The 26,423-nt window shown below is 38.2% G+C and overlaps 1 protein-coding gene across 1 annotated transcript in view; it reads left to right on the top strand.

Annotated features, from left to right (window-relative positions):
- Positions 1 to 26,423, top strand: part of LOC122808515 (homeodomain-interacting protein kinase 2-like) — a 125,972-nt gene that overhangs the window by 87,622 nt on the left and 11,927 nt on the right. The window contains exon 5 of the mRNA XM_044079470.1: positions 3,231 to 3,323. Coding sequence (XP_043935405.1) covers positions 3,231 to 3,323 — 93 coding nt within the window. The remainder of the gene's footprint in view (positions 1 to 3,230; positions 3,324 to 26,423) is intronic.

Below are 26,423 nucleotides of genomic sequence, written 5' to 3'. Positions count from 1 at the left end.
AAGAGTTGATCAGAACTGCTTCAATATATTGACCAGCCAACATTCCCCAAAACTGACAAAAAAAAATTATCTGTTAAGAACAGTTGATATTCACATAGCTGGAAATTATGAGCTACACTCATATCTCTGTATAGTGTGTGTGATATTTAGTATATACATATTATAGATTTCCAGGTTTGTCTATGTACAGACATATTGTAAGCTCCAAGGAGACACTGGAAGCACAAATGAATGGGGTTTTCAATCCATTTGAAAACAGAGGGAGAAAAAGCACATTCTTGATAGATGAGTAAAAAAGACAACAATTGAAGATATATGGTAATGAGGAAATATTGGCAGGAAAAGAGGTTTACTTTGGTATTTATCTGTATTCCATCTAAAACTGCAGTTATGTCTCTTAAAAGAATGCTGGAAGAATTAATAAGTTTTCAGTGGAGTATTTTATTTATAAGTGGGAATAGTATGTGTCAAGGGGCTCTAGAAGGGAAACTGTATTTAAAAAGTCTGGTTTTTAAAGAACTATGTGAAAATGTTCAGTATGGTGGGTGTTATTTCACTAGCAGTAGTTTGGAGTAAATGTACATATCATTCACAAAGTTACAATAGCTGGGTTATGTTGGGTGGAATGAAGTACAAAGATCAGAACATATGCCCTTTCCCCATTGTAGTGTGATCTTGGAATTGGCCTATCCACCACAAGATGAGTGGTTTCTGGCCCAGAAATTGTAGTTTATTGGCCATTTGGGCAGTTTTTTCCATCTCTTTTAACTTTCTGTTTTAAAAGCCTGCATTTGCGCTTGTTTCCCACCTTTCCTGTAACTAGTCTAGTCCAGATACAGATTTGCTGTATCCAGGACTGTTTGTAAACTTCTAAGTGGTGCCAAAGTCTTCTCTTCAATTTTACCCTTAGATTTGCTAGTTCTCTCCTCTCTTGCACGTTTACTAGCTTATTAGTCTAGCACTTTACCAGACTTCTTGTAGCAATTATTCTAGCACACAAAAGTGCTACCAGCAATACATGTTCTACAAGGAAACAGTTCCAGTACTTATTATTAATGTTCACCCCTCCAGGCATGTCTAAAGGTCAGTTCCCTGTGCTTTCTCCTATTAACCTCCTGAACTTGGGCATCCTGAGGCAATGTACCAACTGCCTCATGTACACTGACAGCCCTCTCCTCTTACCTCCCAACACAGACTTGCGAGAGATGGACTTATATATCCAAACTGTAAGCCATGCACTCTCCAGCCAAGACTGGAATAGCTGGTCAAGAGGAGAAGGTCAGCACTTGCACCACACTACATGGAGCACATAGCCCTCCAGAACACACACCAGCACTGCTTTCACATAAAAACACAAACCACATGCCCACCTTCATAGAGGCACTCTAAACAGCAGAAACACACTCAACCACCACAAACAACACTAATCACGAGACACATAACTCTCCTAAACAGTATTCCCCTCAACCAAAGCCCCTAAGGCAAAACAGCATGCTCAACACAGTAGTCATAGGTGACTCGATAGTGAGACACACTGATGTCCCACTCACTAGGTTGAATATGGAGAAAGTAACAGTCAGCTGCCTGTCAGGTGCCAGGATCCACCACATGCACTCAGGTCCCTCAACAACAAATATGACTCTGTCATTGTACATGCGGGTGTGAATGACCTGAGACATACCTCCCTGGACTACATGAAAAGAGACATGGAGGATCTCTCGGATTATGTAGTCCAGGTGGGTATGACCCTAGCCCTGAGCAGCATCCTACCATCACCCAGAATGATACCACAGTATGAGCAGAAAATGATTGATTTCAACAGTTGTCTAAGTTTCTGGTGTCATTCTAAGGGGATCCAGTATCTATCTGCTTGGGATGACATGATTGACAGACCTCGATGCTTTGCCAGAGATGGCCTGCATCTGTCACTCCTGGGCTTCCGGATATTGGCCAAGGCTCTTGCCACCCCTATAGTGCTTTTTAGGTGGTGTTCCAAAGACCAAATTACCACCGTAACAGCTACAAACAAATGCAATCTGAGGGTCATGCTGCTCAATGCTAGAAGTTTAAATCTCAAAATGAACTCGCTCACAGCACTCCTTAAAATGGAGAACATCAACATTTGTGCTGTAACAGAGACCAGGTTCAAGGCAGCAGAAAGCACCCCTACACTACCAGGCTATAACACATTCCACACCTTTCGGCCCCAGGACTTGGACCAAAGCTTCAAAGGCAGTGGTGTTTCCATATTCATAAAGGATGCACACATCTCCAGACTGGTAGCCCAACATAATGCATCAGAGATACTTCAGGTGCAGCTAACACTGGGTAAGACAGCGATTCAGGTCATAGCCTGCTATAGATCCTCAACCATGTCCCATGACTCACCCTTCATGTTCTTAAGCACCCTGGAGAATATTAGGGTCCACCCTAACACTGTCATTCTGGGTGACTTCAACTACCCCTCAGTTAACTGGGAAAACTACTCATGTACTAATACACTTGCCCAACGTTTCCTGGAATTCATTAATTCCAATGCCCTGGACCAGCTCATTGTTACCCCCACTAGAGGTAGCAACATCCTTGACCTGGTCATTACTAACATGGGTAACCATTGCTCTACACCAATTGTCAACTCCTCACTGGTTAGATCCTACCACAAACTAATCACCTTGGAAATCCATATCCCTCCCACCCCCACCTCTGCAAAGGTAACCACCATGAAAACTTCTCCAAAGCTAACTTTGGGCTCCTAAAAACAGAGGTGGCTAACATCATGGCACCCATGCAAATGGAGAATAGTTGCATGACCCAAATGGTTCCACTGCTCATACAAAATTATGACAATGAGTCCTTAAACATTTCAAGTGTTTCAAAATTAAAAAATATTTTAGGATAGAATTTGTTTTTAGTTAGGGTACATTGTCATAATTTTTCATGAGCAATGGAGCTGTTTGTTAATTATTTAATTGAGCTGTATAATTGTATTTTTACTTAATTAGTTTAATTGGATGTGTTATTTAAGGGCTGAGTTGATTCATGATTATTGTTCTGAGGATGTCCCTGTACTGAGGGAAGAAAGTGCTTAACCTTGTTCATTAAAGTTGTGTCTCTTCAGTTGCAGTGCTGACGTTTTATTTTGGAATGATGTATGTGTTAAACAAATAAATGTCTATAGATTTAAAGCAGAAGACATGACTTTAAAAAGAAAGCACTTTTCCTCTGTTTAGACCCCAGAAGAATATGTTGCAGGAGCAGTAGGAGCGAAACCACCAACGGAGACAAGAAAGTACATTTTTCACTGTTTGGATTGCATCACAGCGGTATGTATCCTCCCTCTTTATTAATAAAGTCTTTTAAGGCAGGAAAACAGAAAAGTACCTGTGTACTAATACAATTTTTAAAGATTCAGGCATCAGTAATGTAGTATATATTAGCTGGCAAAGTGTTTTCACCTGTCTTTTTCAGACTATCTCCAACAGCATGCTTCACTGTGGTTTGTTCGTTTGTTTAACATTTTTCTTTTTCATGTATTATACAAATGTGTTTTCTTTTTTGACAATTACCATTCAATTCCTGCCTTCCCCTTAAATGCCCTGTTCCACATTATTCTACATGTATTGTTTCCATAAATTCAGTTTATTTGTATGTAGTTTACTCTTTCCCTTTTCTAAAAATCTCATCCACCATTATTTTATTTCCTTTCAATATTTAGTACTTCAGTTATAAGTGGTTTAGATTTTGATTTTCATTTTCTAGTATTTGTTTGGCAGCCAGTAACATTAAACTTAGTAAGGCCTTATTATGTGTAGGCAATTAGATCATATATGCCAGCACAAAACAATTGTCTCCTTTGTTACAGCCATTGGCTTCCCAGACATTGGTAACAAATTACCTTGCAGGGAAATTTTTAAAATCACCCAGCTCATTGCTTTCCCCAAAACACATGTTCCCAATTACATCTCTCTAGCCTATCACAACTCCAGCATTTGCTATCTGCCTGGTAAACAGTTCTTTGAAGTCTGCTTGAGATATATAAAATGCCTATGCAAGCATTTCCAAAAAATATCCTAAAACTTTTGGACTTTATTGTGTACTTATACAGATATCCTCCAATTTTTCTTTTGTAGAGTCTCCAGTGGCATATAGAGAAAAAAACCCTGACTGTGGCCCAGCTGGTCTGGATTCAGTTAGTGTCTAGGGCAAATAAAGAAGAGGCAAGGAGAGATGGATGTTACCAACCCTGGTGGGAGGATGTTTCTGTGGGCATCTCCTGAGATGATCTGTGTTAGGGGCTGCGGATCTTGCTATTAGGAGAAATGGTTTAAAGTGGATTTGGGTGGTGATATGGCTGAGCTGCTATAGACACAGGGCAAAATGCCACATATCCCCACTACATGCACATCCCTTAGAAGTTACCAGGGAACTGTGAAGGAAGGGGGGGGGGTAATAGGGTAGGTCAAGAAAACAGAATCACACCTGCAGATATCAGACAGACTGTCAGGACAGCCTTATGATCAATGTTGGTCCCAGCCCTATTAGAGGAAATTCTTGGGGAGGTTAGGACATAGATAGTAGATCCAGAGATGGACTTGGGGCACTAGGTAGGGAGCTGTGGGATGATGCAGTAGGGAGAAAAAAAAACACCTAAAAAATGCACTTTTGTATATTCCCTTTCTGTTCTCCTTTCCCTTTCTTTTCTAACTTCTTGTGATTGATTTTTTAGTTATTGTAATATATTAAATGTAAAATATTATATATTTTATACTATATCATATCATATAATATATGTCCCACTAACTATCCTTGTTTACTTTTAACTTATACTCTCCTTGTTCTTCCCAGCCTTTAACCCCTTCCTAGGTTCTCAACCTTTGCTCTTCTCTGCAACATTTCCTCCATACTTTACTTATGCACCATCCTCACACCCAATCAGAAGTTAGCTCCACCTTCTCTGGTCATCTCATTCATTTTCACTCCCCTCCTACCCCAGTTCCTCAGACACACACTCTTGTACTGTAAGATCTGCAGCCACTTGTATCCACCCAGTAAACATCCCTTAAAGGAATACTGCTTTCGTCAGTCTCTAGAGCATTAAGCCTGTACTACAGTTAACTTCACACTAAGAATACATATACCCATGACATACATTTACAGTCTCCTGCTTATATCAGTTATTCTGCTTCAACCCTCACACAAAAACCCACAGCAATTAGCTGATTGCCACAGCTTCTTATTACCTACACATGTACTACCTACTCATTCCCCATACCCACACACATACTACCTACCCATACCCCATTAAACATTCACATCACACCCATGTCAACACCTATCTCATATACAAACATATCAGGGTCCCAATACCTTATCTGTAATTTAAAAAGAAATAAACCTGCAACGCCACTAAACGTAGTCCAGTCAGCAAAAGAAATCCAGAAAAACTGAAAAATGGACATACCACCGCAGACTTAGAATTCACTGATAAAATCCAAATGCTTTAATAAAAGGTAAAAACATTAAAACAAGCCCATTTTGAAGGATTATGATTGGTCATTAACTGCTTTTAAGGTTGATGATTGGCTAAGAGGATAGAATCCGAAAAAGGCTACAGCCAAAAGCGCTAATCCACTCATCTGCTTGTTTTAATCTTTTTGCATTTTATTAAAGCATTTGGATTTTATCAGTGAATTCTAAGTCTGTGATGGTAAGTTCATTTATCTCTAATTTAGGTAGAAAACCCCAGTTATACCCAAAACTATACATTCCAAAAACACTACTCAAAACTCCATCTCGTTATCTTTTTACTTCTGCTAAGAGGCAACATTAAGCCCAATCCAGGACAACTTAATAATAATGCTTCAGTGCAAACCGATAAACAGCATCATATTACCTGTTCCCTCTTAAATGCCCAAGTATCAAGAACAAAATTGACCATATCAATATACACATATACGCACGGCACACACCCACATATATAACAAATTGTGAATGTCACCCCTCCAGAAAAAAAACAGACTAAATGGTGACCCCCCCAACAATATTGACCACAAAACTGAACCACAAAGCAAAAAAAAAAAAATATATATATATATATATATATATATATATATATATATATATATGTATATCTTTTACAAGGGGGAAAACTCTCCCAATGCCCTTAAACTTATACCAGATTCACAGTAGCACAACCAGAGCAAAAGAAGAAATAGCCACTGCATGTTCAAACACCTCACTGGCAATATATTCCTCTCACAAACACAAATACCATACTGCACACAAACATACACACAAACACCTCCTACCTACCACAACTGGTAAACCAGATCTTTAACACAAGAGTTGATCAGAACTGCTTCAATATATTGACCAGCCAACATTCCCCAAAACTGACAAAAAAAATGATCTGCTAAGAACAGTTGATATTCACATAGCTGGAAATTATGAGCTACACTCATATCTCTGTATAGTGTGTGTGATATTTACTATATACATATTATAGATTTCCAGGTTTGTCTATGTACAGACATATTGTGAGCTCCAAGGAGACACTGGAAGCACAAATGAATGGGGTTTTCAATCCATTTGAAAACAGAGGGAGAAAAAGCACATTCTTGATAGATGAGTAAAAAAGACAACAATTGAAGATATATGGTAATGAGGAAATATTGGCAGGAAAAGAGATTTACTTTGGTATTTATCTGTATTCCATCTAAAACTGCAGTTATGTCTCTTGGAAGAATGCTGGAAGAATTAATAAGTTTTCAGTGGAGTATTTTATTTATAAGTGGCAATAGTATGTGTCAAGGGGCTCTAGAAGGGAAACAGTACTTAAAAAGTCTGGTTTTTAAAGAACTATGTGAAAATGGTCAGTATGGTGGGTGTTATTTCACTAGCAGTAGTTTGGAGTAAATGTACATATCACTCACAAAGTTACAATAGCTGGGTTATGTTGGGTGGAAAGAAGCACAATGTTCAGAACATATGCCCTTTCCCCATTGTAGTGTGATCTTGGAATTGGCCTATCTACCACAAGATGAGTGGTTTCTGGCCCAGAAATTGTAGTTTATTGGCCATCTGGGCAGTTTTTTTCCATCTCTTTTAACTTTCTGTTTTAAAAGCCCGCGTTTGCGCTTGTTTCCCACCTTTCCTGTAACTAGTCTAGTCCAGATACAGATTTGCTGTATCCAGGACTGTTTGTAAATTTCTAAGTGGTGCCAAAGTCTTCTCTTCAATTTTACCCTTAGATTTGCTAGTTCTCTCCTCTCCTGCACGTTTACTAGCTTATTAGTCTAGCACTTTACCAGACTTCTTGTAGCAATTATTCTAGCACACAAAAGTGCTACCAGCAATACATGTTCTACAAGGAAACAGTTCCAGTACTTATTATTAATGTTCACCCCTCCAGGCATGTCTAAAGGTCAGTTCCCTGTGCTTTCTCCTATTAACCTGCTGAACTTGGGCATCCTGAGGCAATGTACCAATTGCCTCATGTACACTGACAACCCTGTCCTCTTACCTCCCAACACAGACTTGCGAGAGATGGACTTATATATCCAAACTGTAAGCCATGCACTCTCCAGCCAAGACTGGAATAGCTGGTCAAGAGGAGAAGGTCAGCACTTGCACCACACTACATGGAACACATAGCCCTCCAGAACACACACCAGCACTGCTTTCACATAAAAACACAAACCACACGCCCACCTTCATAGAGGCACTCCAAACAGCAGAAACACACTCAACCACCACAACCAACACTAATCACGAGACACATAACTCTCCTAAACAGTATTCCCCTCAACCAAAGCCCCTAAGGCAAAACAGCATGCCCAACACAGTAGTCATAGGTGACTCGATAGTGAGACACACTGATGTCCCACTCACTAGGTTGAATATGGAGAAAGTAACAGTCAGCTGCCTGTCAGGTGCCAGGATCCACCACATAACGCATGCACTCAGGTCTCTCAACAATAGGTACAAATTTGACTCTGTCATTGTACATGCGGGTGTGAATGACCTGAGACATACTTCCCTGGACTACATGAAAAGAAACATGGAGGATCTCTTGGATTATGTAGCCCAGGTGGGTATGACCCTAGCCCTGAGCAACATCCTATCATCACCCAGAATCATACCACAGTATGAGCAGAAAATTATTGATTTCAACAGTTGTCTAAGTTTCTGGTGTCATTCTAAGGGGATCCGGTATCTATCTGCTTGGGATGACATGATTGACAGACCTCGATACTTTAACAGAGATGGCCTGCATCTGTCACCCCTGGGCTTCCGGATACTGGTCAAGGCTCTTGCCACTCCTATAGTGCTTTTTTGAGGTGGTGTTCCAAAGATCAAATTACCACTGTAACAGCTACAAACAAATGCAATCTGAGGGTCATGCTGCTCAATGCTAGAAGTTTAAATCTCAAAATGAACTTGCTCGCAGCACTCCTTAAAATGGAGAACATTGACATTTGTGCTGTAACAGAGACCAGGTTCAAGGCAGCAGAAAGCACCCCTCCACACCTTTTGGCCCCAGAACTTGGACCAAAGCTCCAAAGGCAGTGGTGTTTCCATATTCATAGAGGATGCACACATCTCCAGACTGGTAGTCCAACATAATACATCAGAGATACTTCAGGTGCAGCTAACACTGGGTAAGACAGCGATTCAGGTCATAGCCTGCTATCGATCCCCAACCATGTACCATGAGTCACACTTCATGTTCTTAAGCACCCTGGAGAATATTAGGGTCCACCCTAACACTATCATTCTGGGTGACTTCGACTACCCCTCAGTTAACTGGGAAAACTACTCATGTACTAATACACTTGCCCAACGTTTCCTGGAATTCATTAATTCCAATGCCCTGGACCAGCTCATTGTTACCCCCACTAGAGGTAGCAACATCCTTGATCTGGTCATTACTAACATGGGCAACCATTGCTCTACACCAATTGTCAACTCCTCACTGGTTAGATCCTACCACAAACTAATCACCTTGGAAATCCATATCCCTCCCACCCTCACCTCTGCAAAGGTAACCACCATGAAAACTTCTCCAAAGCTAACTTTGGGCTCCTAAAAACAGAGGTGGCTAACATCATGGCACCCATGCAAATGGAGAATAGTTGCATGACCCAAATAGTTCCACTGCTCATACAAAATTATGACAATGAGTCCTTAAACTTTTCAAGTGTTTCAAAATTAAAAAATATTTTAGGATAGAATTTGTTTTTAGTTAGGGTACATTGTCATAATTTTTTATGAGCAATGGAGCTGTTTGTTAATTATTTAATTGAGCTGTATAATTGTATTTTTACTTAATTAGTTTAATTGGATGTGTTATTTAAGGGCTGGGTTGATTCATGATTATTGTTCCGAGGATGTCCCTGTACTGAGGGAAGAAAGTGCTTAACCTTGTTCATTAAAGTTGTGTCTCTTCAGTTGCACCGCTGCCGTTTTATTTTGGAATGATGCATGTGTTAAACAAATAAATGTCTATAGATTTAAAGCAGAAGACATGACTTTAATAAGAAAGTACTTTTCCTCTGTTTAGACCCCAGAAGAATATGTTGCAGGAGCAGTAGGAGCGAAACCACCAATGGAGACAAGAAAGTACATTTTTCACTGTTTGGATTGCATCACAGCGGTATGTATCCCCCCTCTTTATTAATAAAGTCTTTTAAGTCAGGAAGACAGAGAAGTACCTGTGTACTAATACAATTTTTAAAGATTCAGGCATCAGTAATGTAGTATATATTAGCTGGCAAAGTGTTTGCACCTGTCTTTTTCAGACTATCTCCAACAGCATGCTTCACTGTGGTTTGTTCGTTTGTTTAACATTTTTCTTTTTCATGTATTATACAAATGTGTTTTCTTTTTTGACAATTACCATTCAATTCCTGCCTTTCCCTTAAACTCCCTGTTCCACATTATTCTACATGTAGTGTTTCCATAAATTCAGTTTATTTGTATGTAGTTTACTCTTTCCCTTTTCTAAAAGTCTCATCCACCATTCTTTCATTTCCTTTACAATATTTAGTACTTCAGTTATAAGTGGTTTAGGTTTTGATTTTCATTTTCTAGTATTTGTTTGGCAGCCAGTAACACTAAACTTAGTAAGGCCTTATTATGTGTAGGCAATTAGATCATATATGCCAGCACAAAACAATTGTCTCCTTTGTTACAGCCATTGGCTTCCCAGACATTGGTAACAAATTACCTTGCAGGGAAATTGTTAAAATCACCCAGCTCATTGCTTTCCCCAAAACACTTGTTCCCAATTACATCTCTCTAGCCTATCACAACTCCAGCATTTGCTATCTGCCTGGTAAACAGTTCTTTGAAGTCTGCTTGAGATATATAAAATGCCTATGCAAGCATTTCCAAAAAATATCCTAAAACTTTTGGACTTTATTGTGTACTTATACAGATATCCTCCAATTTTTCTTTTGTAGAGTCTCCAGTGGCATATAGAGAAAAAAACCCTGACTGTGGCCCAGCTGGTCTGGATTCAGTTAGTGTCTAGGGTAAATAAAGAAGAGGCAAGGAGAGATGGATGTTACCAACCCTGGTGGGAGGACGTTTCTGTGGGCATCTCCTGAGATGATCTCTGTTAGGGGCTGCAGATCTTGCTATTAGGAGAAATGGTTTAAAGTGGATTTGGGTGGGGATATGGCTGAGCTGCTATAGACACAGGGCAAAATGCCACATATCCCCACTACATGCACATCCCTTAGAAGTTACCAGGGAACTGTGAAGGAAGGGGGTAATAGGGTAGGTCAAGAAAATAGAATCACACCTGCAGATATCAGACACCCTGTCAGGACAGCCTTATGATCAATGTTGTCCCAGCCCCATTAGAGGAAATTCTTGGGGGGGTTAGGACATAGATAGTAGATCCAGAGATGGACTTGGGGCACTAGGTAGGGAGCTGTGGGATGATGCAGTAGGGAGAAAAAAAACACCTTAAAATGTTCTTTTGTATATTCCCTTTCTGTTCTAACTTCTTGTGATTGATTTTTTAGTTATTGTAATATATTAATGTAATGTAAAATATTATATATTTTATACTATATCATATCATATAATATATGTCCTACTAACTATCTTTGTTTACTTTTAACTTATACTCTCCTTGTTCTTCCCAGCCTTTAACCCCTTCCTAGGTTCTCAACCTTTGCTCTTCTCTGCAACATTTCCTCCATACTTTACTTATGCAACATCCTCACACCCAGTCAGAAGTTAGCTCCACCTTCTCTGGTCATCTCATTCATTTTCACTCCCCTCCCACCCCAGTTCCTCAGACACACACTCTTGTACTGTAAGATCTACAGCCACTTTTATCCACCCAGTAAACATCCCTTAAAGGAATACTGCTTTCGTCAGTGTCTAGAGCATTAAGCCTGTGCTACAGTTAACTTCACACTAAGAATACATATACCCATGACATACATTTACAGCTGCTTATATCAGTTATTCTGCTTCAACCCTCACACAAAAACCCACAGCAATTAGCTGACTGCCACAGCTTCCATATATCAGACTATCTTATTACCTACACATGTACTACCTACTCATTCCCCATACCCACACACATACTACCTACCCATACCCCATTAAACATTCACATCACACCCATGCCAACACCCATCTCATATACAAACATATCAGGGTCCCAATACCTTATCTGTAATTTAAAAAGAAATAAACCTGCAACTCTACTAAGGTAGTCCAGTCAGCAAGAGAAATCTGGAAAAACACAAAAGGACGTACCACCACAGACTTAGAATTCACTGATAAAATCCAAATACTTTAATAAAACATAAAAACATTAAAACAAGCCCATTTTGAAGGATTATGATTGGTCATTAACTGCTTTTAAGGTTGATGATTGGCTAAGAGGATAGAATCCGAAAAAGGCTACAGCCAAAAGCGCTAATCCACTCATCTGCTTGTTTTAATCTTTTTGCATTTTATTAAAGCATTTGGATTTTATCAGTGAATTCTAAGTCTGTGATGGTAAGTTCATTTATCTCTAATTTAGGTAGAAAACCCCAGTTATACCCAAAACTATACATTCCAAAAACACTACTCAAAACTCCATCTCGTTATCTTTTTACTTCTGCTAAGAGGCAACATTAAGCCCAATCCAGGACAACTTAATAATAATGCTTCAGTGCAAACCGATAAACAGCATCATATTACCTGTTCCCTCTTAAATGCCCAAGTATCAAGAACAAAATTGACCATATCATTGCCTTTACCATGGAACATAATCTTGATGCTATAAGTTGTTACAGAAATTTAACTGAAATCGGACATCCCTAGTCTTCACCATCTCAAACCAAATTATTCATACAAGATTACAGACCAGCAGAGCATTAATTCTGTTCAAAGACAACTTTAGCCCCATAGAACTGTTGCACAAGCTAACAGCAACTCATAACCAGACCCTAACTGGATCCTTTTAAAAATTACCAGCAACCAACCAAAAATCCCTTTTTATAACCAGTGAATACCTACATCCACTTGCCTCATTACCAAAATTCAATATCATCATCCAAAAAAATATATGCCAAAGCTCCCAAAAATTCTATCCTAATTATTCTTGGAGACTTTATCTTAATTACTTAGGAACAAAAGCCATTGATATGTCAGAACTCCTGGTCAGCTTAAGCCTTACCCAAATCAACTCTGAAGCCACTAGATGAAACATTCAGTCCAATAGGCACAGCTTACTAGACCTTGTAATAATAATAATAATCCTAAACTGATTTCTAACCTCACCATACATGCACCCTCCTTTATTGATCACTGTCCTATAACTTTCTCAGTGCATAATCTAACATTAAAATGAAAACCGAAACATATCATCTTCAGGCCCAAAATCAATCAGAATATCACTCATCTTAAAAAACACCTCTTGATTGGTCACACTTACTTGCCATAAAAGACCACAGTTAAGAAAATAACAACCTTACCAACACCCTACTGTACTTGCAAATAAAGTATTTCCCATAGTGCAGATTACAACAGCATAGGCTTGACTGGGTATCTAATGAACTCAAACACCTCCTTAAATTAAGTGATGAAGCATGGCATAATTGGAAATGCAACCCCTCCAAAGATTCCCAAGCCAAATATACCTCACTAGGCAACCTAACCAAGCAATCCATCCACAGACACAAAAATAACCACTACCAAAACAAACAAGTGTCACTTTTAGCCAAACCTAAAAGATTCCGAAGAAATTAACCTGTTGGCTGGTTGAAAAACTCAACACAATTCCACCGCTCTACCACCACCACATACAAAATCTCATGCACTGACTTCCTTAATAAGTTCAACCTGTCACACATCAACACAAACCTACTGTACCCACACCTACCCTCTCTTCTCCTGTATATTCCACTATTCCACTTCAAAAAGATTGAAGACCAAATGCAACTACTTCCTCGTCTAGGCTCAGATGACCTAGCCCTTCGCTTCATTCACCTTTGCAAGGACTTCGTATCCCACCCTCTCACTGACATATACAACTATGCTTAATTAATAAGATTATGCCTCAGATATGGAAAACAGCAATAGTCAGTCCTATTCCAAAACTAATGCTTAGCAATATCATCCTACCTCAGTCCTTCCTACTTTAGGTAAAATACTAGAAAAAATTATCTACAGCCAAATTACTGCTTATTTACATCAAAGCTATCTTTATAAAGGAAGCACCATGGATTTTGGTCTAGACATGACACCACAACAGCTATCTACTCCCTCTCAGATGATATTTTATCCAATAGGGGGAGTTCCAGCCTGACAGGAACTGTCTTTATTGACCTCACAAAAGCCTTTGATCTAATTGTCTGTAACTTACTATTTGACAAATTAACTGAAACAGGCATTAGCGATGATACAAAACTTTCATTTGTAGACTTCCTCACCAATAGAGAAAGTGAATGTAGGCACCAGCACCACTGACACAGCTCCACTTATAAAAGGAGTACCCCAGGGTACCACTTTACAGAACAAATAAATCCCACTCTGTTGTACAAACTCAGCTCCAAGATTACCTCCAGTTCCTCAACCAGGGTCTGATAGGCCAGAAATCTATATGCAGTCCTTCAAAAACAAAAGCAGTATTATTTGAAACCAACCAAGAATAGCCAAAGCACCCACCTTCCTTAATATTAAACATGCTAATATCACCCAAAAACAACCACATCTTTCAAATACCTTGGCATTTGGCTAGACCAGTCTCTTAACTTTCACCTACATGTTCAACACACACACACACACACACACACACACACACACACACACACACACACACACAAATCAACACACTAGTGTTATGTACGAACAAACTATCACTTCTTCTGTCCAAGCCAGACAAATCTGCCATAGGCAAAAGAATAGTCTTATCCCAGCAAAAATATGGACTACCCATTATGGCTGAAGCCTCAAAGAAAAATACCACCACCTTACAAACCATCTCCAAAAAAATCCTGCCATTTTGTCACTAACTTCACCAATAATGAACAACACTGCCTAACTGTTTCCAAAGCTAAGTGGTACATTTGAGAGCCAACCTCCTGCTAGGATCATTAATTCCCAAAGCTCTTTCTCTTGAGATATCATTCGCTCTCACACACAAACTTTTCACCAGAACCACCACATATGATGTCAGGGGTACCTCTCAATCTCAACCCACTCTAATAACTCCAAAAAGTAAACTTTACTATACTGACTTCGCCTTCTCCATCCTAGCATCTAAACTATGGGACTCCATTCCTCTCTCAGAGATGTCCAGAAGTGCCTAGATTTCATATAACAGCTCAAGGAACATCTCTTCACCCCAACAAAGTGCAGCAAAATGCACTCAAGTCACATTAAATAAATCTGCAGTGCTCTCACACACACCCTAATCCCTGTTTTATCCTTACTTATCTCATCTTGTCATCCACTTACCTGTTCAAACTACTTCATTCTTCTTTGCATCTCTCTCACACTTCTCTTTTCCACTCCCTCTTCCCTCAACATGCTTTTCTCACCTTTTCTCTACCTTCTTCTCATGGTTTCTTTCTTCCAACTATTCTCACTTGCACCTTCTAATGGCTTCACCCCTCTCTATATAATGATATGCTGTTATTCCTGTAGCATAAGACATTTTAGTCATTATGGCTCCATCTTATCCATAAAGCTCTGCTAAGCATAATTCCATTTTTCCATCCATGTTCTGACATTGTAAAGTGTTCCTTGAACTAAATGTTGTAGTATATTCCTGTATTTGTAAATATGTGTGTATATATATATATATATATATATATATATATATATATATATATATATATATATATATAGGTTTACTATTAGAATATCAAAGCAAATTCTGTTGACTGTACTGTTGTTGAACACGGAAGTTCGAAAATGGTAATATCTAAGACCAAAAACCAATCTAGTAATGGGTTTTAACATTGGTCGAGATAGGTGTTCAGTGTTAGTCCGAACTACAAACCTCTCCCTATCTTGACCCATGTTAAAACCCAGGGCTGGGTTGATTCATGATTATTGTTCCGAGGATGTCCCTGTACTGAGGGAAGAAAGTGCTTAACCTTGTTCATTAAAGTTGTGTCTCTTCAGTTGCACCGCTGCTGTTTTATTTTGGAATGATGCATGTGTTAAACAAATAAATGTCTATAGATTTAAAGCAGAAGACATGACTTTAATAAGAAAGTACTTTTCCTCTGTTTAGACCCCAGAAGAATATGTTTCAGGAGCAGTAGGAGCGAAACCACCAATGGAGTATAAGAAAGTACATTTTCACTGTTTGATTGCATCACAGCTGTATGTATCTCCTCTTTATTAATAAAGTCTTTTAAGTCAGGAAGACAGAGAAGTACCTGTGTACTAATACAATTTTTAAAGATTCAGGCATCAATAATGTAGTATATATTAGCTGGCAAAGTGTTTGCACCTGTCTTTTTCAGACTATCTCCAACAGCATGCTTCACTGTGGTTTGTTCGTTTGTTTAACATTTTTCTTTTTCATGTATTATACAAATGTGTTTTCTTTTTTGACAATTACCATTCAATTCCTGCCTTTCCCTTAAACTCCCTGTTCCACATTATTCTACATGTAGTGTTTGCATAAATTCAGTTTATTTGTATGTAGTTTACTCTTTCCCTTTTCTAAAAGTCTCATCCACCATTCTTTTATTTCCTTTACAATATTTAGTACTTCAGTTATAAGTGGTTTAGGTTTTGATTTTCATTTTCTAGTATTTGTTTGGCAGCCAGTAACATTAAACTTAGTAAGGCCTTAGTATGTGTAGGCAATTAGATCATATATGCCAGCACAAAACAATTGTCTCCTTTGTTACAGCCATTGGCTTCCCAGACATTGGTAACAAATTACCTTGCAGGGAAATTTTTAAAATCCCCCAGCTCATTGCTTTCCCCAAAACACTTGTTCCCAATTACATCTCTCTAGCCTATCACAACTCCAGCATTTGCTATCTGCCTGGTAAACAGTTCTTTGAAGTCTGCTTGAGATATATAAAATGCCTATGCAAGCATTTCCAAAAAATATCCTAAAACTTTTGGACTTTATTGTGTACTTATACAGATATCCTCCAATTTTTCTTTTGTAGAGTCTCCAGTGGCATATAGAGAAAAAAACCCTGACTGTGGCCCAGCTGGTCTGGATTCAGTTAGTGTCTAGGGTAAATAAAGAAGAGGCAAGGAGAGATGGATGTTACCAACCCTGGTGGGAGGACGTTTCTGTGGGCATCTCCTGAGATGATCTCTGTTAGGGGCTGCAGATCTTGCTATTAGGAGAAATGGTTTAAAGTGGATTTGGGTGGGGATATGGCTGAGCTGCTATAGACACAGGGCAAAATGCCACATATCCCCACTACATGCACATCCCTTAGAAGTTACCAGGGAACTGTGAAGGAAGGGGGGGGTAATAGGGTAGGTCAAGAAAATAGAATCACACCTGCAGATATCAGACACCCTGTCAGGACAGCCTTATGATCAATGTTGTCCCAGCCCCATTAGAGGAAATTCTTGGGGGGGTTAGGACATAGATAGTAGATCCAGAGATGGACTTGGGGCACTAGGTAGGGAGCTGTGGGATGATGCAGTAGGGAGAAAAAAAACACCTTAAAATGTTCTTTTGTATATTCCCTTTCTGTTCTAACTTCTTGTGATTGATTTTTTAGTTATTGTAATATATTAATGTAATGTAAAATATTATATATTTTATACTATATCATATCATATAATATATGTCCTACTAACTATCCTTGTTTACTTTTAACTTATACTCTCCTTGTTCTTCCCAGCCTTTAACCCCTTCCTAGGTTCTCAACCTTTGCTCTTCTCTGCAACATTTCCTCCATACTTTACTTATGCAACATCCTCACACCCAGTCAGAAGTTAGCTCCACCTTCTCTGGTCATCTCATTCATTTTCACTCCCCTCCCACCCCAGTTCCTCAGACACACACTCTTGTACTGTAAGATCTACAGCCACTTTTATCCACCCAGTAAACATCCCTTAAAGGAATACTGCTTTCGTCAGTGTCTAGAGCATTAAGCCTGTGCTACAGTTAACTTCACACTAAGAATACATATACCCATGACATACATTTACAGCTGCTTATATCAGTTATTCTGCTTCAACCCTCACACAAAAACCCACAGCAATTAGCTGACTGCCACAGCTTCCATATATCAGACTATCTTATTACCTACACATGTACTACCTACTCATTCCCCATACCCACACACATACTACCTACCCATACCCCATTAAACATTCACATCACACCCATGCCAACACCCATCTCATATACAAACATATCAGGGTCCCAATACCTTATCTGTAATTTAAAAAGAAATAAACCTGCAACGCCGCTAAACGTAGTCCAGTCAGCAAAAGAAATCCAGAAAAACTGAAAAATGGACGTACCACCACAGACTTAGAATTCACTGATAAAATCCAAATGCTTTAATAAAAGGTAAAAACATTAAAACAAGCCCATTTTGAAGGATTATGATTGGTCATTAACTGCTTTTAAGGTTGATGATTGGCTAAGAGGATAGAATCCGAAAAAGGCTACAGCCAAAAGCGCTAATCCACTCATCTGCTTGTTTTAATCTTTTTGCATTTTATTAAAGCATTTGGATTTTATCAGTGAATTCTAAGTCTGTGATGGTAAGTTCATTTATCTCTAATTTAGGTAGAAAACCCCAGTTATACCCAAAACTATACATTCCAAAAACACTACTCAAAACTCCATCTCGTTATCTTTTTACTTCTGCTAAGAGGCAACATTAAGCCCAATCCAGGACAACTTAATAATAATGCTTCAGTGCAAACCGATAAACAGCATCATATTACCTGTTCCCTCTTAAATGCCCAAGTATCAAGAACAAAATTGACCATATCATTGCCTTTACCATGGAACATAATCTTGATGCTATAAGTTGTTACAGAAATTTAACTGAAATCGGACATCCCTAGTCTTCACCATCTCAAACCAAATTATTCATACAAGATTACAGACCAGCAGAGCATTAATTCTGTTCAAAGACAACTTTAGCCCCATAGAACTGTTGCACAAGCTAACAGCAACTCATAACCAGACCCTAACTGGATCCTTTTAAAAATTACCAGCAACCAACCAAAAATCCCTTTTTATAACCAGTGAATACCTACATCCACTTGCCTCATTACCAAAATTCAATATCATCATCCAAAAAAATATATGCCAAAGCTCCCAAAAATTCTATCCTAATTATTCTTGGAGACTTTATCTTAATTACTTAGGAACAAAAGCCATTGATATGTCAGAACTCCTGGTCAGCTTAAGCCTTACCCAAATCAACTCTGAAGCCACTAGATGAAACATTCAGTCCAATAGGCACAGCTTACTAGACCTTGTAATAATAATAATAATCCTAAACTGATTTCTAACCTCACCATACATGCACCCTCCTTTATTGATCACTGTCCTATAACTTTCTCAGTGCATAATCTAACATTAAAATGAAAACCGAAACATATCATCTTCAGGCCCAAAATCAATCAGAATATCACTCATCTTAAAAAACACCTCTTGATTGGTCACACTTACTTGCCATAAAAGACCACAGTTAAGAAAATAACAACCTTACCAACACCCTACTGTACTTGCAAATAAAGTATTTCCCATCGTGCAGATTACAACAGCATAGGCATGACTGGGTATCTAATGAACTCAAACACCTCCTTAAATTAAGTGATGAAGCATGGCATAATTGGAAATGCAACCCCTCCAAAGATTCCCAAGCCAAATATACCTCACTAGGCAACCTAACCAAGCAATCCATCCACAGACACAAAAATAACCACTACCAAAACAAACAAGTGTCACTTTTAGCCAAACCTAAAAGATTCCGAAGAAATTAACCTGTTGGCTGGTTGAAAAACTCAACACAATTCCACCGCTCTACCACCACCACATACAAAATCTCATGCACTGACTTCCTTAATAAGTTCAACCTGTCACACATCAACACAAACCTACTGTACCCACACCTACCCTCTCTTCTCCTGTATATTCCACTATTCCACTTCAAAAAGATTGAAGACCAAATGCAACTACTTCCTCGTCTAGGCTCAGATGACCTAGCCCTTCGCTTCATTCACCTTTGCAAGGACTTCGTATCCCACCCTCTCACTGACATATACAACTATGCTTAATTAATAAGATTATGCCTCAGATATGGAAAACAGCAATAGTCAGTCCTATTCCAAAACTAATGCTTAGCAATATCATCCTACCTCAGTCCTTCCTACTTTAGGTAAAATACTAGAAAAAATTATCTACAGCCAAATTACTGCTTATTTACATCAAAGCTATCTTTATAAAGGAAGCACCATGGATTTTGGTCTAGACACGACACCACAACAGCTATCTACTCCCTCTCAGATGATATTTTATCCAATAGGGGGAGTGGCAGCCTGACAAGAACTGTCTTTATTGACCTCACAAAAGCCTTTGATCTAATTGTCTGTAACTTACTATTTGACAAATTAACTGAAACAGGCATTAGCGATGATACAAAACTTTCATTTGTAGACTTCCTCACCAATAGAGAAAGTGAATGTAGGCACCAGCACCACTGACACAGCTCCACTTATAAAAGGAGTACCCCAGGGTACCACTTTACAGAACAAATAAATCCCACTCTGTTGTACAAACTCAGCTCCAAGATTACCTCCAGTTCCTCAACCAGGGTCTGATAGGCCAGAAATCTATATGCAGTCCTTCAAAAACAAAAGCAGTATTATTTGAAACCAACCAAGAATAGCCAAAGCACCCACCTTCCTTAATATTAAACATGCTAATATCACCCAAAAACAACCACATCTTTCAAATACCTTGGCATTTGGCTAGACCAGTCTCTTAACTTTCACCTACATGTTCAACACACACACACACACACACACACACACACACACACACACACACACACACACACACACACACACAAATCAACACACTAGTGTTATGTACGAACAAACTATCACTTCTTCTGTCCAAGCCAGACAAATCTGCCATAGGCAAAAGAATAGTCTTATCCCAGCAAAAATATGGACTACCCATTATGGCTGAAGCCTCAAAGAAAAATACCACCACCTTACAAACCATCTCCAAAAAAATCCTGCCATTTTGTCACTAACTTCACCAATAATGAACAACACTGCCTAACTGTTTCCAAAGCTAAGTGGCTCCCAATACATTTGAGAGCCAACCTCCTGCTAGGATCATTAATTCCCAAAGCTCTTTCTCTTGAGATATCATTCGCTCTCACACACAAACTTTTCACCAGAACCACCACATATGATGTCAGGGGTACCTCTCAATCTCAACCCACCCTAATAACTCCAAAAAGTAAACTTTACTATACTGACTTCGCCTTCTCCATCCTAGCATCTAAACTATGGGACTCCATTCCTCTCTCAGAGATGTCCAGAAGTGCCTAGATTTCATATAACAGCTCAAGGAACATCTCTTCACCCCAACAAAGTGCAGCAAAATGCACTCAAGTCACATTAAATAAATCTGCAGTGCTCTCACACACACCCTAATCCCTGTTTTATCCTTACTTATCTCATCTTGTCATCCACTTACTCGTTCAAACTACTTCATTCTTCTTTGCATCTCTCTCACACTTCTCTTTTCCACTCCTCTTCCCTCAACATGCTTTTCTCACCTTTTCTCTACCTTCTTCTCATGGTTTCTTTCTTCCAACTATTCTCACTTGCACCTTCTAATGTCTTCACCCCTCTCTATATAATGATATGCTGTTATTCCTGTAGCATAAGACATTTTAGTCATTATGGCTCCATCTTATCCATAAAGCTCTGCTAAGCATAATTCCATTTTTCCATCCATGTTCTGACATTGTAAAGTGTTCCTTGAACTAAATGTTGTAGTATATTCCTGTATTTGTAAATATGTGTGTATATATATATATATATATATATATATATATATATATATATATATATATATAGGTTTACTATTAGAATATCAAAGCAAATTCTGTTGACTGTACTGTTGTTGAACACGGAAGTTCGAAAATGGTAATATCGAAGACCAAAAACCAATCTAGTAATGGGTTTTAACATTGGTCGAGATAGGTGTTCAGTGTTAGTCCGAACTACAAACCTCTCCCCTATCTTGACCCATGTTAAAACCCATTCCTAAGTTGGTTTTTGGTCTTTGATATTACCATTTTTGAACTTCCGTGTTCGACAACAGTACAGTCGACAGAGTTCGCTTCGATATTCTAATAGTAAACCTATATATATATATATATATATATATATATATATATATATATATATATATAAAATTTGTTTTTAGCATACCCTTGCATCTTTAAATATGTTTTGTTCATTTCTTATGTGATCCTATTCTCCTGGGCTGTGTCTGCAAATGGTTCATTGAGATCAGTGAACTACCCCAGTAAACAAATATAAATAAAGAAATTTAAATAATAGAGACTTTTGCTCTAGACACAATTAAGAGTTCTTTTTAAGACCTGGTCTTTCACTTAACACTCCCCAGTCCGTTTCTCTTTGCTTATATTGATCCCAGGTATGGCAGGTGATCTGTAACCTGCATTCCAGTTTTCTGCTAGTCTCAACCAACTGTCCTACCTCTCCCTCTCGCTATTTCCTCCTACTATCCTGGTTCCTTTGCTAATTTTCCGCTGTAAATTCCAGCCCCTCTTCCCCATTTTCATTATCCCTACCTGCAGTAATTCCTTCCTCCATTTCTTCAATGGCTTAGTTCATATATACTTTAAGCTTCTTTGTGTAACATTCTGTGTCGTTGTTATTCTCCTTAAGGAGCTGCATCCAAAATCCTACTCTCTCCTTACTTCTCACACCTCGAACCTGTCGGTTTCATTATCATCCCTTTCTACAATGATTTATAACCTTCCCCTTGTGATATGTATGTGCCTTAAATGTATAGCTCTAAAGTATATCTTCAAATCAGGTTAACCATAAACTTAATCTAAAGTTAGAGTGCTCTTATCCCAATTAACACTTATCCTCTTCCCCTCCCAAATACATTCCTTCAAATCTTTATCATCCACAGCTTCTGCTCTTGTTGATAAAAAATATGCTGGATGTGTAAATAAGTAAAGGTACTAGAAGCATTTCCATTACTTTTATCTTGCTAGCCATATCCATAATCCATAGATTCCAGCTTCTGAATTATATATATATCCTTAGCTGCCATGATACAATCCTTTTTAATCCATATACCTCAGTATGCCAAATAGCATCAGAAATACTCTGTCTAGGAATCAAAACCTCTTCTGTAACATCAACATAATAGTTTGGAGGGACGGGTGTATCTTACAGTGGATACCGCTGTTCTGGAACTGACTAGCCATCCATATAAAACAAAATTCATTCCCATCCATATTCAAGCACAACTTGCATCTATGGATGGGAAACAGAAAATTTACCCCAGAACTGCCCCCTGTGCTACTAATGGACAGAGGCATCTCATAAATACTTATCGCTTGCATGGGTCTCCTCAAATTATCTATGGTATCATCTCACGCATTCTCATTAAAGGTGATATCTATTTATCAACCATGAGTTGGGTAAGACCAATCTCTAACCAAATGGGAAAGGTAAATTTGAACCATAAAAGGGAACTTGGCTGGGCTTAAGATGGCCTGCAAGGGCAGCTATCGTAGTTCCTAAAATACTTTATCTTAACATGCTTCCCAAAATATGTGTATTGTTGTACCATTTCATGAGGGGTACATAGTTTACCACAATGGTGTTTTTTTATCTTTATGTATTATATATTTTATATCCTGAAAAGACTTGAAAGTGTTTAAGAATGTTCCGCAATACCAAAATGCCATTTTCTGACATATAAGAATAATAGTATCGGAAAATAAAACTACATTTTCTTGATTACCATACTAGTTATGTCCCTCAATTTGTGAATCTGTTATTTTCTTTGTCAGAGTCTCAAAAAAATATATATAAAAAAATATAAAGTAAGCAACAAAGAGGAAAGAGGACTGCTCTGTCTGCTTCTGCTGCTTAAACACAACTTGTTGCAGGGGGACGCTATTCTCTTGTGTTGTAGCAGCAGTTCCAAATTTCCATTTGACTAGTGATGTTGTTAGGCATCATTGAGAAAACACAATTTTTAAATATTTTTAATGAAATGTTCTGTACAAGAACAAACACCCAGTGGTATAAAATTTTGCTCTAGATGACGGTCACTGTTGATATGACATCCCAACCCCTTATGCACAAATAGGGACCTACACATGTACTACCTACTCATTCCCCATACCCACACACATACTACCTACCCATACCCCATTAAACATTCACATCACACCCATGTCAACACCTATCTCATATACAAACATATCAGGGTCCCAATACCTTATCTGTAATTTAAAAAGAAATAAACCTGCAACGCCACTAAACGTAGTCCAGTCAGCAAAAGAAATCCAGAAAAACTGAAAAATGGACATACCACCGCAGACTTAGAATTCACTGATAAAATCCAAATGCTTTAATAATGGGTTTTAACATGGGTCGAGATAGGTGTTCAGTGTTAGTCCGAACTACAAACCTCTCCCCTATCTTGACCCATGTTAAAATCCATTCCTAGGTTGGTTTTTGGTCTTTGATATTACCGTTTTTGAACTTCCGTGTTTGACAACAGTGCAGTCGACAGAGTTTGCTTCGATATTCTAATAGTAAACCTATATATATATATATATATATATATATATATATATATATATATATATAATTTGTTTTTAGCATACCCTTACATCTTTAAATATGTTTTGTTCATTTCTTATGTGATCCTATTCTCCTGGGCTGTGTCTGCAAATGGTTCATTGAGATCAGTGCACTACCCCAGTAAACAAATATAAGTAAAGAAATATAAATAATATAGACTTTTGCTCTAGACACAATTAAGAGTTCTTTTTAAGACCTGGTCTTTCACTTAACACTCCCCAGTCCCTTTCTCTTTGCTTATATTGATCCCAGGTGTGGCAGGTGATCTGTAACCTGCATTCCAGTTTTCTGCTAGTCTCAACCAACTGTCCTACCTTTCCCTCTCTCGCTATTTCCTCCTACTATCTTGGTTCCTTTGCTAATTTTCTGCTGTAAATTCCAGCCCCTCTTCCCTATTTTCATTATCCCTACCTGCAGTAATTCCTTTCTGCATTTCTTCAGTGGCTTAGTTCATATATACTTTAAGCTTCTTTGTGTAACATTCTGTGTCGTTGTTATTCTCCTTAAGGAGCTGCATCCAAAATCCTATTCTCTCCTTACTTCTCAAACCTCGAACCTGTCTGTTTCATTATCATCCCTTTCTACAATGATTTATAACCTTCCCCTTGTGATATGTATGTGAACCTTAAATGTATAGCTCTAAAGTATATCTTCAAATCAGGTTAACCATAAACTTAATCTAAAGTTAGAGTCCTCTTATCCCAATTAACACTTATCCTCTTCCCCTCCCAAATACATTCCTTCAAATCTTTATCATCCACAGCTTCTGCTCTTGTTGATAAAAAATATCCTGGATGTGTAAATAAGTAAAGGGACTAGATGCATTTCCATTACTTTTATCTTGCTAGCCATATCCATAATCCATAGATTCCAGCTTCTGAATTACATATATCCTTAGCTGCCATGATACAATCCTTTTTAATCCATATACCTCAGTATGTCAAATAGCATCAGAAATACTCTGTCTAGGAATCAAAACCTCTTCTGTAACATCAACATAATAGTTTGGAGGGACGGGTGTATCTTACAGTGGATATTGCTGTTGTGGAACTGACTAGCCATCCATATAAAACAAAATTCATTCCCATCCATATTCAAGCACAACTTGCATCTATGGATGGGAAACAGAAAATTTACCCCAGGACTGCCCCCTGTGCTAATAATGGACAGAGGCATCTCATAAATACTTATCCCTTGCATGGGTCTCCTCAAATTATCTATGGTATCATCTCACGCATTCTCATTAAAGGTGATATCTATTTATCAACCATGAGTTGGGTAAGACCAATCTCTAACCAAATGGGAAAGGTAAATTTGAACAATAAAAGGGAACTTGGCTAGGCTTAAGATGACCTGCAAGGGCAGCTATTGTAGTACCTAAAATACTTTATCTTAACATACTTCCCAAAATATGGATATTGCTGTACCATTTCATGTGGGGTACATAGTTTACCACAATGGTGTTTTTTTATCTTTATGTATTACATATTTTATATCCTGAAAAGACTTGAAAGTGTTTAAGAATGTTCCGCAATACCAAAATGCCATTTTCTGACATATAAAAGTAATAGTATCGGAAAATAAAACTACATTTTCTTAATTACCATACTAGTTATGTCCCTCAATTTGTGAATCTGTTATTTTCTTTGTCAAAGTCTCAAAAAAAAAATAAAAAAAAATATAAAGCAAGCAACAAAGAGGAAAGAGGACTGCTCTGTCTGCTTCTGCTGCTTAAACACAACTTGTTGCAGGGGGACCCTGTTCTCTTGTGTTGTAGCAGTAGTTCCAAATTTCCATTTCACTAGTGATGTTGTTAGGCATCATTGAGAAAACACAATTTTTAAATATTTTTAATGAAATGTTCTATACAAGAACAAACACCCAGTGGTATAAAATTTTGCTCTAGATGACGGTCACTGTTGATGTGACATCCTAACCCCTTATGCACAAATAGGAAAAAAGGAGTTATGATGGATGGATAGATTGATGGACAGAGACCGACAGAACCAACCACATTAACATAACAAAACAAATATATTTACACAGGTGTCAGTTTTTAT

This window comes from Protopterus annectens, chromosome 8.part0 (assembly GCF_019279795.1).
Source record: "Protopterus annectens isolate FY-2018-M chromosome 8.part0, PAN1.0, whole genome shotgun sequence".
Taxonomy (NCBI): Eukaryota; Metazoa; Chordata; order Ceratodontiformes; family Protopteridae; genus Protopterus; species Protopterus annectens.
Note: the sequence above shows the minus strand (reverse complement) of the source record. Positions and strands in the feature narration are given on the sequence as shown.